Source organism: Callithrix jacchus, chromosome 12, assembly GCF_049354715.1.
Source record: "Callithrix jacchus isolate 240 chromosome 12, calJac240_pri, whole genome shotgun sequence".
NCBI classification, from domain to species: domain Eukaryota; kingdom Metazoa; phylum Chordata; class Mammalia; order Primates; family Cebidae; genus Callithrix; species Callithrix jacchus.
This window is the reverse complement of record NC_133513.1, coordinates 38856550-38874371: the sequence shown is the minus strand read 5'-3', so window position 1 is coordinate 38874371 and position 17822 is coordinate 38856550. Positions and strand designations below refer to the sequence as shown.

At 39.1% G+C, this 17822-nt stretch overlaps 1 protein-coding gene and 1 pseudogene across 11 annotated transcripts in view; both read right to left on the bottom strand.

The window, feature by feature from the left end:
* PARG (poly(ADP-ribose) glycohydrolase) overlaps positions 1–17822 on the bottom strand; it is a 118911-nt gene that overhangs the window by 62197 nt on the left and 38892 nt on the right. For 9 of the 11 annotated variants that reach the window (XM_002756113.7, XM_009009545.5, XM_017978908.4 and 6 more), the window contains one exon: positions 626–718. The exons of the other annotated variants lie outside the window; for them this stretch is intronic. In XM_002756113.7, the coding sequence (XP_002756159.2) occupies positions 626–718 (93 nt within the window). The remainder of the gene's footprint in view (positions 1–625; positions 719–17822) is intronic. 11 annotated transcript variants of the gene reach the window in all.
* Positions 4122–4883, bottom strand: LOC144578638 (peptidyl-prolyl cis-trans isomerase A pseudogene; annotated as a pseudogene).

The following is a 17822-nucleotide window of genomic DNA, read 5'->3' as shown; positions in this document are numbered from 1 at the left end:
GAAGCAAGATTTGTGCCACTGTACTCCAAAAAAAAAAAAAAAAAAAAAAAGCCGGGTGTGGTGGCACATGGCTGTAATCACTTGGGTGGCTGAGGCAGGAGAATTGCTTGAACCTGGAGGTGGAGGATGCAGTGAGCCGAGATTATGCCACTGTACTCCAGCCTGGGTGACAGAGTAAGACTCTGTCTCCAAAAAAAAAAGTTAAGAAAGTGTCATTAACTCATTTGTTATAGAATACAACACTTTGGGGAGGGTGAGGAAGGAGTGGGTAGTATTAAGCCATTTTGAAAATAGGATATTCCAAATCCATTAGTATGTTTTGAAATAATGGGTATTTTTTTAAGTTAGAAGTTGTTTAAACAAAGAAAAAAAGTCTGATTAAACAAGCTTCCAGTGTAAACAGAAGCCGAGGAATGGAATGCTGCTTTTATAGCACTCTCTACCCTCTAACCTTTTCCTTAACATAGCAAAATTACCATACTCTTTGGCAAAAACTGTTTCCCATTTCCTATCTCTCTCTCTCTCTCTCTCTCTCTCTCTCTCTCTGTGACCTTGGCCATTCAAGTTTTAAAAAAATTCGACTGTCAGTCTCAAGGAAGCTACTGAGGAAGCTACATCCACTAACCTGGGTGCAAATATTTGGCAGACAGAGTGCAATTTTCACCATATCAGGCAAAATGGACTGATATAAATGTTGAGCTTCTGCTTCTTCAAGTACCTGAAAACCAATAAAATAACTTATGTGAATAATAATAACCAGTAAATATAATAACTAATGAATATGTTTGTTATGAAATGACATTACACATCTGCTTTTCATGGAATCCTGTAAAGTGGCACACTATCAGCATCACCAAACGTATGTAAAGGTATGTCAACAGGTGTATACAAATAAACTTACAAATTCATTTCCAAATGTACATCTGGCATTAAGGTAATTCACCTTCATGCCCTCTGAAAAAAAATTCAAGTATCCCAAATATCAAATACCCCTCACACAACATTTACAATAAAGTAAAACACTTGCAAATAGAAAACAGTACATTCTGTCCTCGGTTCTATCAACTAAAAACTGCTAGACCACCAAGGACTCTTTTAGAAGCTGCCATATATCCATCTAGCTTCAAGTCTACAATTGAAGAAATCTCCATAAGAGCCACATTAGTTACTTCAGAGAATACTCTATGGGTCAAATCTAATCCATTGGGTAATAAACAATGAGGTTTCTGATGGTCTTAGAATTTCTCGAATAGACACCCTTGGAAAATGAAAACCACAATTCTCATATCATAATTTGAAGCACAACAAACATGCCATGTATGGCCCATTTTGTCTTTTGTAAAATTTCCCATCTCTACAACACCTTTTAATCTAATTTCTTTCTTTCCTTTTTTTTTTTGAGACGGAGTTTTGCTCTTGTTACCCAGGCTGGAGTGCAGTGGCAATCTCGGCTCACTGCAACCTCCGCCTCCCGGGTTCAAGCAATTCTCCTGCCTCAGCCTCCTGAGTAGCTGAAACTACAGGCACGCGCCACCATGCCCAGCTAAGTTTTTGTATTTTTAGTAGAGACGGGGTTTCACCATGTTGACCAGGATGGTCTCGATCTCTTGACCTCGTGATCCACCCGCCTTGGCCTCCCAAAGTGCTGGGATTACAGTTAATCTAATTTCTTTCTAAACATCAGGGTATTTCTTTAAAAGTAGTGGAAATGGCCGGGCACAGTGGCTCACGCCTGTAATCCCAACACCCTGGGAGGCGGAGGTGGGCGGATCACGAGGTCAAGAAATGGAGACCATCCTGGCCAACATGGTGAAACCGTCTCTATTAAAAATGCAAAAATTAGCTGGGCATGGTGGTGTGCGCCTGTAGTTTCAGCTACTCAGGAGGCTGAGGCAGGAGAATTGCTTGAACCCGGGAGGCGGAGGTTGCAGTGAGCCGAGATTGCCACTGCACGCCAGCCTGGTGCCTGGCGACAGAGCAAGACTCTGTCTCAAAAAAAAAAAAAAAAAAAAAAAAGTGGAAATGGGCCAGCTGTGGTAGCTCATGCATGTAAATCCAGCACTCTAGGAGGCCAAGGCAGGCGGATCACAAGGTCAAGAGATAGAGACCATCCTGGCCAACACAGTGAAATCCTGTCTCTACTAAAAATACAAAAATTAGCTGGGCATGGTGGCGCGTGCCTGTAGTCCCAGCTACTTGGGAGGCTGAGGCAGGGGAATTGCTTGAACCCAGGAGGCGGAGGTTGCAGTTAGCCGAGATCAGGCCACTGCACTCCAGCCTGGCACCTGGCAACAGAGTGAGATTCTGTCTCAAAAAATAAAAGTTAAAAAAATAAAAGTAGTGGAAATGACAACATTCTTAATTTAAAGATACTACATATACTGTCAGGATTTAAGTAAATACTTTATCTATTTGAAATCACATTTTAACTGGAAGAGACCTCAGTTATAATCTAGTCTGATCTTGTCACTATTATAGAGAAAAGAAAACTAAGGCCAAGGAGGTTACCTGATGATCCTACATTGAGGTCAATTAAAACTAACTCAGAAAATTAGCTGGGCATGGTGGCACATGCCTGTAATCCCAGCTACTCTGGAGGCTGAGGCAGGAGAATTGCCTGAACCAGGAGGCGGAGGTTGCCGTGAGCCAAGATCGTGCCATTGCACTCCAGCCTGGGTTAAGAAGAGCAAAACTCCGTCTCAAAAAAAAAAAAAACCTAACTCAGAACAAGAATCTAAGTGTTCTCATCTCTATGCCACAGCTCTTCCTACTTCTCTATGTGACCAGTGTTTGGAATCGATGAAGAAACAGACTCCTGACAAAAATCAGCAACTAAGCTGAAGTAAGGGTAAACCATTTGCTTATCTGTAGCTGGACAGGGTATGTGTGTAAATAGAAAAAGTAACAAAGAGTATTTGCTCTGATTTTGCTGGTAAATTCTAACACTAAGAATTTTCCTTATACCAAAATTCTAAAACCCAACCTATGTTTACTTCCTTTTTTTAAATTAAGATAGTGAGTAAACATATTCAGAATGAACAGAAAGACATTTACAATTCAGGGAGTTGGGAATTCAATTAATCATAAGCATATAGAAAATTAAGTAAGTAAACAAAAGACAATTATTAATTCTGGAGAAAACAAAAAGTTGAACAAGAGAGGAAAACCAATCACAGCCCAGGTATGAATAGTGTTTATACTATCCAACTGAAAAAACAGAATATTGATGTAATTGAAATAAATATAAAAACCATAGTGAGAAAATGGGGAGGCAGAAATGAAGTTTGCATTTATGGTAGTGAGGAAGATGAGAATAATAGCTAAATCCTCATCTTCTAAAGTAGATTTCTTTTTTTAAAAGAAAGGTAAAACACTAAGAGTTTAGAGTAGTCAAATGGCTCCCTCTTTATAATCTGCCTCTTTAACTCAAAACTAAATTTTAAAAAAATCATATATTCATATATTCACATTTGATGATTTTAAGTACACACTAAAGATACTGGATTCTCTATACCTGAATATGTGTACAATATATTAATGCATTTGTTTAAAATATTCAAACTTGGCCAGGCACAGTGGCTCAGCCTGTAATCCTAGCATGTTGGGAGGCTGAGGTGGGCGGATCACAAGGTAAGGAGATCCAGACCATCCTGGCTAACACGGTGAAACACCATCTCTACTAAAAATACAAAAAATTAGCCAGGTGTGGTGGCACGCACCTATAATCCTGGCTACTCAGGAGGCTGAGGCAGGAGAATCACCTGAACCTGGGAGGTGGAGGTTGCACTGCAGTGAGTTGAGATGGTATCACTGCATTCTAGCCTGGGTGACAAAGCAAGACTGTTTCAAAAGAAGAAAAAAGAATTCAAACTCTTCCTGCTTATAATTCATCTTCCCCCCCCAGCCAAATAGAGACAGGGTCTTCCTCTGTTGCCCAGGCTGGAGTGCTGTGGGATGACCATAGCTCACTGTATCCTTGAACTCCTGGGCTCAAAAAATCTTCCTGCCTCAATCTTCTGAGTAGCTAGGACTACAGGCCTTTTTACTTTTGTTGTTGTTGTTGTTGTTATTTAGTCTTTATTTCATAATCATAAACTTAACTCTGCAATCCAGCTAGGCAAGGAAGGGAACAAGGAAAACATGGAACCCAAAGGGAACTGCAGCGAAAGCACAGATTCTAGGATACAAATGGGGTGGAGGGGTACTCTCCTGAGCTACAGAAGGAATGGTCTGGTGGTTAAGATAAAATGTAAGCCAAACTTATTAGAGCTGTCCACAGTCAGCAATGGTAATCTTCTTGCTGGTCTTGCCATTCCTGGACCCAAAGTGCTCCCTAGCATCTACAATACTCATCATGTCTTTCACCTTGCCAAAGACCACATGCTTGCCATCCAGTCTTGGCAGTGCAGATGAAAAACTGGGAACCATTTGTGTTGGGTCCAGCATTTGCCATGGACAAGATGCCAGGACCTGTATGCTTTAGGACGAAGTTCTCATCATCGAATTTCTCCCCACAGATGGACTTGCCACCAGTGCCATTACGGCATGTGAAGTCACCACCCTGACACATAAACCCTGGAATAATTCTGTGAAAGCAGGAACCCTTATAACCAAATCCTTTCCAGTGCTCAGAGCACAAAAGTTTTCTGCTGTCTTTGGAATCTCATCTGCAAAGCGCTCAAAGGAGATGCGGCCCAAGGGCTCGCTGTTGACGGCAATGTCAAAGAACACAGTGGGGTTGACCATGGCTGATACTACAAGGCTCCCGGCGGCAGCAGCATCTGCAAAGCCGTCTTGTTACTTTTTAAAACTCTTTATTCTGAACTAATTATAGATTTACAGGATGTTACAAAAATACTACAGAGGTACAGTATACCTCTCACCCAGTTTCTCTCAATGGTTATATTTTAGATTACTATAACACACTAAAAATCAGGAATACCAGTTCAATGTGTGTGTGTCATTCTATGCCATTTTATCACATGTACATTTGTGGAACTGCCACCAAAATCAAGATACAGAACTATGTCACTACAACAAAGATCTTGTACCACCCATATATAGTCACACTCAGCTTCCTTCCTCTCACTATTCAACACCTAACAACCACTAATTTCTTTTCCATCTCAAAAATTTTGCCATGTTACATAAATGGAAACATGAGTCCTTTGAAATTGACTTTTTAAAGATACATCTTAATGCCCTTAAGAGCCATTAAAATTACTACAAGTATCAATAGTTCATTCCTTCTCATTACTAAGTAGTATTCCACGGTATGAATATAACAGTTTGTCTAGCAATTCATCACTGAGAAGCACTTTGGTTGTTTTCAGTTTTGTATTAGCATAAATAAAGCTACCTTTTACTCTCAACTCACCTACATTGTTGTCTGAAATTACTTCCTGTAAACAGCACACTGTGTCATCTTTAAAACTCACTGTCTTTTAATAGATGAATTTAGGTCATTTATGTTTAATGTAGTCTTTGATATGTTGAAACTTAAATCTGTTATTTCATTTTATTGCTTTTATCAGTTTTATTTTCCCTTCCTCCTATGGGTTACTTAAACATCTTTTAAAATTCCATTTTTGTTTATCTAAAATGTTTTTGACTGCATCTCTTTGAATAGATTCTTTTTAAAGTGGCTGCTGAAGGACTGCATTACCTATAACTTATCAACATTTACTGGTGTCAACATTTCATCAGTTCCAGTATAGACTTTACCTTCCTTTAAGTTCCTTTACTCCTCTCCATTTATAATATAAATGTCTTCAATATTTCTTCTACATACATTGATAACTACACTAGACTTTTACAATTGAAAACAGTGCAAAAAGTCAAACACAATTTACAACGTTCAAAAAAGTTTTTAAAAAGTTTGTTACATTTACTATATTTTTACACTTTATATTGTTCTTTCTTCTTTCTTTATGTTCACTATTCCTTTCTTTTATAATTTCTTTCCTGTTTCAGGAAATTTCTTTAGACATTATTTTATGGTAGGTCTACTGATGACAAGTTCTCTTTTCCTTCACCTAAGAGCATTGTGGTTTTCCCTTCCTTTCTGTTCAAACTATATTTTGATTGGATATGGAATTCTGGGTTGACAGTTATTTCCCTAGTCCTCAAAAATTTCTGCCACTTCTTTCTGGTCTCCATGTTTGCTGATGAGAAATCCACTGTCATTCAAACTGTTTTTCTGTACAGGTTTTGTGTCATTTCTCTCCTGCTGTTACAAGATTTTTTCTTTGCCTTTGGTTTTAAGAAATGTGACTATAGTATGTCTTGGCATGAATTTCTTTGGGTTTATTCTACTTATGGTTCGGTCAGCTTCTTGAAATCATAGATTCATGACTTTTACCAAATTTTCATCCATTTTTTTTGAAATTTTTTCAGTCCTACCCTCTTTCCCCTCTCTTTCTGTCCACATGATGACACAAATATTATATCTGAATTATGGGTTTTGATTAACATCTATTTTCTCATAGCTGTTCAGACTGAGTAATTTTTCTTAATTTTTCCAAGTTCACCAATTCCTTCCTCTATCACCCTCATTCTAAATAAAACCTGTCTATTCCATTTTAAAAATTAAGTTATTACATTTTTCAGTTCTAAAATTTTCATTAGGTTTCTTCTGATAGCTTTTTTTTTTCTTTTCTGGGACTTTCTACTTTTTCATTTGTTTCAAGCATGCTTATAATTGCTCAGCTTTCTTGTGGTGGCTACTTTAAAATCATCATCAGATAATTCTAACGCCTGTGTTCTCTTGGGGTTGGTGTGTATTGACGTTCATTTTTCATTTCAGTTGAGATTTTCCTGATTCTTTTCTGGTTACGAGTGGCTTTAAATTGAAATTTGGATATTTGGGGTACTATGAATGTTTGTATCTTATTTAAATCTTCAGCCACAGCAGGCCTTCTATGACACTGTGCCAGCAGGAGAATGGGACAGTTACTTCATTACTAGCAACTGAGGGTAAAAATTCATGTTCCCCAATCAGCCTTTAGTACCCAAAGTAGAAAGTAGGGGAGGTACCCTGATAGTGCTGGGTTGGGGTAAGAGTTCAAGCTCCCCATTAGGTCTTTACTGGTATTACCGTGATACCATGCACTCTCCTAGTCCCTAGCTGGTCAGTGGTCTTCTACCTTTCAGAGTCTTATGTTTGTTTTACATACAAGGTCCTGTGTTTTTTGCTGTGCTTAGTGGGAAGGACAGAGAGAAGTGCCTATTCAAACATGTTAAACCTAAAGATATTAAACCTTAAGTGCCTTAGCAGGCTGACACGTCTCCTTTGGGTACACATCCTTGTCTTTTCAAACTGACACGAGTGACTGCTGTGGTGCTCTGCTGACAAGCTTTACGATATTGCTTATTTATCTGATGAAGCATTATTGCACTATACTTCTTCACAACTGTCAACACTCCAGACCTATGTCTAATGCTGCTTTGGAAACACATAAGATAACCTAAAAAGGTCATTTGAGAACATAAGCAACTCAACTACTATTTGAGATGGAATGCATAATCTAAAATGTCACCATGACCTTATAACCTGCACAATACAAACTGGGATGCAAGTAGGGAAAAGTTATTTTAAAATGTGCATCATTTCTTAACTTTAAGAAAAGCAGGAGCCATTGGTCAAATATTCTATAACAATTAAAGAAAAATAAACATATTACTTATTTTGATGATAATAATGTTTATAAGGAAGGTAAGCATTTACATGATGGTAAAAAAAAAGCTGTATTAAATTCCCTCACAAGTAAAACCCTGCCCTCTACTGGATAGTCTGCAGACAATTACATGCAGCGAGTCTTGATCTAGTGTGTGTGTGTGTGTGTGTGTGTGTGTGTGTATGTGTGTGTGTGTGTGTAGCAACTTTTTATTCCAGTCCCACGAATTGGCTGTATATATATATTTCAGTCAGAATTGATATAGTAAATTTCAAAATTATACTTCTATTTTGCCTATCTCCTCTCTTTAAATTATAGATCTGTTCATTCATTCGATTGGATGGTAAATAAATACCTGACAAACTATTATGTGCCAGAATATGACAAAACAGTAAACAGTAACAGACATGGTCACTGACCTCATGAATCTCATGATACAAAGTCCTATCCTGTCCCTGTGACCTACAATACATCAGCCCTAACCTTGGAGGACAGTAATAACTGCAACCTCATCATAATGACTGTGAAGAGGCTTTTTTTCTTCTCTCGATAAATAGAAACATGGACAAGCTACTAAAATAAAGAAACTAAATGTTCCAAACATCAAAACCTTATAAATTATTTAAATCTACAAACATACAAATAGAAAAGAGATATTTACTTATTTCTTCTTTCTTTGAATACCTGATTAACGACATACATCTGTTAAATGTGCTCTAATGTTTATAAGACATATTTACATATGACTAAGACCCCTGACATATAGAAAGTACTAAATATTGACTACTGAACTTTGAATTAAACTGTGAACTCATTTGTAGCTCACAAAATGAGAAAACCAGTGTTATTTCAATAAAAGAAAATATTTCTACAGATCTTTCTCAAAGAATTCAGAGCAAACAGCTTTTAAAAAGTAATCAATCACTAATCAATGAATATAAGAAATACCACAAGCTACTCCGTTTTCTCCATTGGTCTAAACCTAGTTATATCCTAATAAAATTTTGAAAAGTTACTAACAATCCTCTTTAATAAAAGAAGTCAAAATTTATATGAAAAGTCTCAGACATGAAACTTTAATTAATAGGCAATTTTTCAATAAGTACACCACTCCAAAACCTAAATAGAAAAAAGGAAATATCCTCATAATCCTATGTTCCTCACATATAAATATATATATATATATATTTTTGCCATAGAGTCTCACTCTGTCACCCAGGCTAGAGTGCAGTGGAATAATCTCAGCTTACCAAAACTTTCACCTCCCAGATATAAGCAATTCTCCCACCTCAACCTCCTGAGTAACTAGGACTACAGGCACGTGCCACCACGCTTGGCTAATTTTTATATTTTTAGTAAAAATGGGGTTGCACCATGTTGGCCAGGCTGGTCTCAAATTCCTAACCACAGGTGATCTATCTGTTTCAGCCTCCCAAAGTGCTGGGATAACAGGTGTGAGCCTGCAATACTGAAGATGGGTGATGGGTACAGGGAAGTTCATTACTCTATTTTATTTATTTATTTATTTTTAGATGGAGTATCGCTTGTTACCCAGGCTGGAGTGCAATGGCGCAATCTCGGCTCACTGCAACCTCCACCTCCTGAGTTCAAGCAATTCTCCTGCCACAGCCTCCCAAGTAGCTGGGACTATAGGCGTGAGCCACCATGTCCAACTAACTTTGTATTTTTAGTAGAGACAGGGTTTCACCATGTTGACCAGGCTGGTCTTGATCTCTTGACCTTGTGATCCACCTGCCTTGGCCTCCCAAAGTGTTGGGGTTGTAAGTGTGAGCCACCGCACCTGGCCCCTATTTTATTTTTGTATACATCTGAAATGCTCCTTAAAAAAAATGACTGGCACCCAGGATTCAAGATGGCGCGGTAAGAACAACTCAGGATTGCAGCTCTCAGTGAATGCGCAGAGGGTAAGTCAAAGCCGCATTTCCAGACGGATCTTTGTTGCCCACAGAATGGGGAAATTCCCAGGTGTAGGAGAGACACGGGACACCAGCGCAGCTGCTTTGGCTGGTGCAGCCATTTCGGCTGGCGCCGCAGCACAGCGGCACTCTGAGATTTGGAGGGGCAGATTAGCATATCCATCTGATTAAACAGGACTTGGACAGTGAGCCAGACCAGGAGATTCCTGGGAAGCAGCATTTGAGCCAGCGCAGTGGGTCGCTGCACGGGAAATCACACAGATCCCTGTGCCCTAACAGCAGGTGACTGAAACACCTGGGAGAGAGCCAACCGTTCAACATAAAAAAAAAAAAAAAAAAAAGAAAGCTGCTCTGAGGCAGGGAGCCAGGTGAGCAGGAGCAGTGGGTTTCACCCCCACAGGGACAAAAAAAAATGGCGATTCGAAACACTCTGGGTGGAGAGTTTCACTGGGGGCACAGCTGAACCCAGGACGGTGCAGCTCGGTGGGGGAAGGGGCGTCCGCCATTACCGAGGCAATCCGCCCCTACTGAGGTACACTCCCATTGCTGATGCAGCCTGCCGTTGCTGATGCAGCCTGCCGTTGCCGAGGCAACCCGCCATTAAAATGAGACTCTGCCGCAGGGTGGAGCCCATGGCAGCAGGGTGGAGCCTCGGCAGGCAAATAGTGATTAGACTGCCTCCTAGCTGGGCAGGAAAGTGCAATGGACACTCATAAAGAAAGCCCCAACTCCCCGAGACACAGCATCTGAGGAAAAAAAGAGGTTTTATAAGCTCTGCTGCAGCAGACTTAAACGCAGCAGCCTAACAGCCCTGAATGAACAACGGAGCTCACAGCTCAGCACTTGAGCTCCTATAAAGTACAGACCGTCTCCTCAAGCAGCTCCCTGACCCCTGTATATCCAAAGAGTCACCACAAAAAGAACTGATCAGACTGACATTTGGTGGGCATCATTCTGGGACAAAGATAGCAGAAGAAGAAACTGGTAGCATCCCTCACTGTTCCGCAGCTGCTACAGGTGTACCCCAGACAAGCAGAACTTGGAGTGGACCTCAGCAGTCGTACAGTGCAGGGGCTAGATTGGTAGAAGGAAAACCAAGTAACAGAAATACCTCATCATCAACAATCTGGGCGTCCACTCAGAGACCCAATCGAAAAGTCAGCAACTACTCAGACGACAGGTGGATAAATCCACAAAGATGGGAAGAAACCAGCGCAAAAAGGAGAAAAACACCTGAAACCAGAACACCTCGCCTCCTACAAAGGACCAAAACTCCTAACCAGCAAGGGACAAAGCTGGACGGAGAATGACTGTGACGAAATGATGGAATTAGACTTCAGAAGGTGGGTAATGAGAAACTTCTGTGAGCTAAAAGAACATGTTCTAAATCAATGCAAAGAAACTAAGAACCTTCAAAAAAGTTTTGAAAAAAGATTCGAGGAAATGATAACAAGAATGGATAACTTAGAGAGGAATATGAATGAACTGAAGGAGTTGGAAAACACAACACGAGAACTTCACGAAGCAGGCACAAGTTTCAACAGCCGAAGTGACCAAGCAGAAGAAAGAATATCAGAAGTTAAAGATCAACTCAATGAAATAAAACGAGAAACCAAGATTAGAGAAAAAAACGCAAAAAGGAATGAACAAACTCTCGAAGAAATGTGGGACTATGTGAAGAGACCTAACCTACGTTTGATAGGTGCACCAGAAGGTGACAAAAAGAACGAATTCAAGCTGGAAAATACTCTTCAGGATATTATTCAGGTAAATTTCCCCAACCTAGCAAGGCAGGCCAACACTCAAATCCAGGAAATACAGAGAACACCATAAAGATACTCCGTAAGAAGAGCAACCCCAAGGCACATAATTATCAGATTCACTAGGGTTGAAATGAAGGAGAAAATACTAAGGGCAGCCAGAGAGAAAGGTCGGGTCACTCACAAAGGGAAGCCCATCAGACTCACAGCAGATCTCTCAGCAGAAACTCTACAAGCCAGAAGAGAGTGGGGGCCAATATTCAACATCCTTAAAGAAAAGAACTTTCAACCCAGAATTACATAGCCAGCCAAACTGAGCTTCATAAGTGAAGGAAAAATAAAATCCTTTGAGAACAAGCAAGTACTCAGAGATTTTGTCACCACCAGGCCTGCTTTACAAGAGCTCCTGAAAGAGGCACTACACATAGAAAGGAACAACCAGTACCAGCCATTCCAAAAACACACTAAATGCTAAAGAGCATCAACAAAAAGAAGAATCTACATCAACTGACAGGCAAAACAGCCAGCTAGCATCAAAATGGCAGTATCAAATTCACACATAACAATATTAACCCTAAATGTAAATGGGCTAAATGCACCAATCAAAAGACACAGACTGGCAAATTGGATAAAACACCAAAACCCATCAGTATGCTATATCCAGGAAATCAATCTCACATGCAAGGATACATAAAGGCTCAAAATAAAGGGATGGAGGAAGATTTAACAAGCAAATGAAGAGCAAAAAAAAGCAGGAGTTGCAATTCTCATCTCTGATAAAATAGACTTTAAAGCAAAAAAGATCAAAAGAGACAAAGAAGGACATTACATAATGGTAAAAGGATCGATGTAACAAGAAGAGCTAATGATCCTAAATATATATGGACCCAATACAGGAGCACCCAGATACATAAGGTAAGTTCTTAATGACTTACAGAGACAGATTCCCACACAATAATATTGGGAGACTTTAACACTCCACTGTCAGTATTAGACAGATCAACCAGACAGAAAATTAACAAGGATATCCAGGGCTTGAACTCAGACCTGGAACAAACAAACCTGATAGACATTTACAGAACTCTCCACCCCAAAACCACAGAATATACATTCTTCTCAGCACCACATCACACCTACTTTGACCACATAATTGGAAGTAAAGCACTCCTAAGCAAATGGAAAACAACTGAAATCATAACAAACAGTCTCTCAGACCATAGTGCAATCAAGTTATAACTCAGAATTCAGAAACTAACCCAGAACCACACAGCTTCATGGAAACTGAACAACTGGCTCCTGAATGTTGACTGGATAAACAACGAAATGAAGGCAGAAATAAAGAAGTTCTTCGAAACCAACGAGAATGAAGACACAACATACCAGAATCTCTGGGACACATTTAAAGCAGTCTCTAGAGGAAAATATATAGCAATAAGTGCCCATATGAGAAGAGTGGAGAAATCTAAAATTGATACGCTATCATCAAAACTGAAAGAGCTAGAGGAGCAAGATAAAAAAAACTCAAAACCTAGCAGAAGACAAGAAATAACTAAGATCAGAGCAGAACTGAAGGAGATAGAGACACAAACAACCCTTCAAAAAATCAATAAATCCAAGAGCTGGTTTTTTGAAAAGATCAACAAAATAGACAGACCACTAGCCAGACTGATAAAAAAGAAAAGAGAGAACAACCAAATAGATGCAATAAAAAACGATCAACGGGAAATCCCCACAGATCCCACAGAAATTCAAACCATCATCAGAGAATATTACAAACAACTCTATGCACATAAACTAGTAAACCTGGAAGAAATGGATAAATTCCTGGACACCTGTGTCCTCCCAAGCCTAAACCAGGAGGAAGCTGAAACTATGAATAGACCAGTAACACGGTCTGAAGTCAAGGCTGCAATTAAGAGCCTACCACACAAAAAAAGCCCAGGTCCAGATGGGTTCACAGCCGAATTCTACCAGACACACAAAGAGGAGCTGGTACCATTCCTTCTAAAACTATTCCAAATAATCCAAAAAGAAGGAATCCTTCCCAAATCATTTTATGAGACCAACATCATCCTGTTACCAAAACCCGGCAGAGACCCAACAAGAAAAGAAAACTTCAGGCCAATATCCTTGATGAACATAGATGCAAAAATCTTCAATAAAATACTGGCAAGCCAATTGCAACGGCACATCAAAAAACTTATCCATCATGATCAAGTAGGATTCATCCCAGGGATGCAAGGCTGGTTCAACATACACAAGTCTATAAATGTAATTCACCACATAAACAGAACCAAAAACAAAAATCACATGATTATCTCAATTGACGCAGAGAAGGCATTTGACAAAATTCAACAGCCCTTTATGCTAAAAACCCTCAATAAACTTGGTATCGATGGCACGTATCTCAAAGTAATAAAAGCTATTTATGACAAACCAACAGCCAATATCATACTTAATGGGCAAAAACTGGAAGCACTCCCTTTGAAATCTGGCACTAGACAAGGATGCCCTCTTTCACCACTCCTATTCAATATAGTACTGGAAGTTCTAGCCAGAGCAATCAGGCAAGAAAAAGAAATACAGGGTATTCAAATAGCAAAGGTGGAAGCCAAATTGTCTCTATTTGCAGACGACATGATAGTATACCTAGAAGACCCCATCGCCTCAGCCCAAAACCTCCTGAAACTGATAAGCAACTTCAGCAAAGTCTCAGGATATAAAATCAATGTGCAAATATCACAAGCATTCCTCTACACCAATAACAGACTTAAAGAAAGCCAAATCAAGAACGAACTGCCATTCACAATTGCTACAAAAAGAATAAAATACCTAGGAATACAACTCACAAGGAACGTAAGGGACCTCTTCAAGGAGAACTACAAACCACTGCTCAGCAAAATAAAAGAGGATACAAACAGATGGAGAAACATTCCATGTTCATGGTTAGAAAGAATTAATATCATAAAAATGGCTATCCTGCCCAAAGTAATTTACAGAATCAACGCTATCCCCATCAAGCTACCATTGACTTTCTTCACAGAACTGGAAAAAACTACCTTGAACTTCATATGGAACCCATAGAGAGCCCGCATAGCCAAGTCAATTCTAAGCAAAAAGAACACAGCGGGGGGCATCACACCACTGGATTTCAAACTATACTACAAGGCTACAGTAATCAAAACAGCATGGTACTGGTACCAAAACAGAGATATAGACCAATGGAACAAAACAGAGGCATCGGAGGCAACACAGCATATCTACAACTATACAATCTTTGATAAACCTGACAAAAACAAGCAATGGGGAAAGGATTCCCTGTTTAATAAATGGTGTTGGGAAAACTCGCTGGCCATGTGCAGAAAGCAGAAACTGGACCCCTTCCAGACACCTTATACTAAAATTAACTCCAGATGGATTAAAGACTTAAACATAAGACCTGGCACCATAAAAACCCTAGAAGAAAATCTAGGCAAAACCATTCAGGACATAGGAGTAGGCAAGGACTTCATGAACAAAACACCAAAAGCATTGGCAACAAAAGCCAAAATAGACAAATGGGACCTAATCAAACTCCACAGCTTCTGCACGGGAAAAGAAACAGTCACTAGAGTGAATCGGCAACCAACAGAATGGGAAAAAATTTTTGCAGTTTACCCATCTGACAAAGGGCTGATATCCAGAATTTACAAAGAACTCAAACAGATTTACAAGAAAAAAAACAAACAAGCCCATTCAAAAATGGGCAAAGGATCTGAACAGACACTTTACAAAAGAAGATATACATGAGGCCAACAATCATATAAAAAAATGCTCATCATCACTGGTCATCAGAGAGATGCAAATGAAAACCACACTGAGATACCATCTCATGCCAGTTAGAATGGCAATCATTAAAAAATCTGGAGACAACAGATGCTGGAGAGGATGTAGAGAAATAGGAACACTTTTACACTGTTGGTGGGAGTGTAAATTAGTTCAACCATTGTGGAAGACAGTGTGGCGATTCCTCAAGGCCTTAGAAATAAAAATTCCATTTGACCCAGCAATCCCATTACTGGGTATATATCCAAAGGACTATAAATCGTTCTACTATAAGGACACATGCACACAAATGTTCACTGCAGCACTGTTTACAATAGCAAAGACCTGGAACCAACTCAAATGCCCATCGATGATAGACTGGATTGGGAAAATGTGGCACATATACACCATGGAATATTATGCAGCAATCAAAAATGATGAGTTCGTGTCGTTTGTAGGGACATGGATGAATCTGGAGAACATCATTCTCAGCAAACTGACACAAGAACAGAAAATAAAATACCGCATATTCTCACTCATAGGCAGGTGATGAATAATGAGAACACATGGACACAGGGAAGGGAGTACAAACACTGGGGTCTATTGGAGGGAATAGGAGAGGGCCAGCGGGGGGAGGAGCTGGGGAGGGATAGCCTGGGGAGAAATGCCAAATGTGGGTGAAGGGGAGGAAGGCAGCAAAACACACTGCCATGTGTGTATCTATGCAACTATCTTGCATGTTCTGCACATGTACCCCAAAACCTAAAATGCAAAAAAAAAAAAAAAAATACAAGAGAGTAAAAGAAAAAAAAAAAATGACCTGGCCAGCCCTGGTGGCTCAACACCTGTAATCCCAACATTTTGGGAGGTCGAGGTGGGCAGATGACCTATGTTCCTAATATTAATATAACCAATATTTACATCTAAGTTTCTTTTTCCTCTTACATAGGTGCATTTATCAGTTGAAATTATGTTGCTCAGACAATTTAGTATATTTTTCTCATCTAATATGATAAAAAAGGCATTTTTTACATCACTAAAGGCAGAATGTTTTTTAAAATGTCATGTATTTTCACTGAAGAAAGTTTATGTAAACAAAAAATAAAAAAATATCCCATAAACCTACTGCCAGGCTATCCTCTTTTCAGACATAAACTGATGCATATTTCCTTCCCAAACTTTTTCTGAGAACTTAGGTATATGTGCATACAAACACAGTCTTTGTTATGTTAATTTTTAAAATATCATACTTTTCTGCTACTTGTTTTTGCCTTAAGAGAAAGCCTAAAAAGTCTTTCCATATTATACAATGATAAATGCTACAAGTATTCTAATGTAGAGATGTACAATAATTTTTGTAATCATTCCCCATTAATAACCATTTTTCCCAACATTATAAAAACTTTCAAAAATACAGCAAGTTAAAATAACTATATGCTGAACACTCAAATACTATTTAATTTATATGATTAACATTTTATATTTGCTTTTGTCATGTTGTCATCTGTCCATTCTTCTAATCTATCAGTGCATTTTTTAATGCATTTGGAGGTAAGTTACAGGCATCAGTAAACACCACCCCATCACTTCAGCTTGCATATCAACAACTAGGGTTCAGGCTGGGCATCATGGCTCATGCCCATAATCGCAGCACTTTAGGAAGCCAAGACAGGTGGATCACTTGAGGTCAGGAGTTCAAGACTAGCCTGGGCACAATGGTGAAACTCCATGTCTACTAAAAATACAAAAATTATTTTATTGTATGATTACACCACAATTTGTTTATTCATTCTCTGTTGACAGATACCTGGGCTGTTCCCAGGTTTTAGCTATTATAAGCTGCTATAAACATTCTTCTACAAATCCTTTTATGTGCATATATTTTCATTTCTCATAGGTAGGTACAGAAAGAGTGAAATTAATGTGTAATAGGGTAAATACATATTTAGTTTCCTAAAAAACAGCCAGACCTTTTTCCAACATTGTAGTACATTTTAAACTCCCAACAACAAAGTATGAGAGTTGCTCATACTCTCTACCTACATATCAAAGTATGAGAGTTGCTCCATATCTCTAGCTACATTTGGTCTTTTAAATTTTAGCCTTTTTAGCGCCTGCAGGCTAATTAATATCTTATTCTAGCTGTAACTGGCATTTCTCCAGTGACAAATGATATCAAGCATTTTTAATGTGCTTTTTGGCCATTTGTATACCTTTCTTTGTGAAATGTCTTCTAAATTCTTGCTCATTTTCTAATAAGGTTGGCTGTCATTTTATTTTTCAATTGTGGTCTTTATATATTCCGGATCTATGTCCCTTGTCAGATAAAGATTGTGCAAATATTTCTCCCTGACTTAACATTGATTTATTTATTTCTATTTATTTATCTGAGACAGGATCTCTCTGTGTCACCAAAGCTAGATTATAGTGATGCGATCACAACTCACTGCAGTCTTGACCTTCTGGGCATCGATCCTCCTATCCTCAGCCACTCAAGTAGCTGGGACTATAGGTGTGCACCACCATGCCTGGCTAATTTTTGGATTTTTAATAGAAACCGGGTTTTGCCACATTGCCTAGGCTGGTCTCAAACTCCTGGGCTCAAGCAATGCATCTGCCTCAGCCTCCCAAAGTGCTGAGATTAC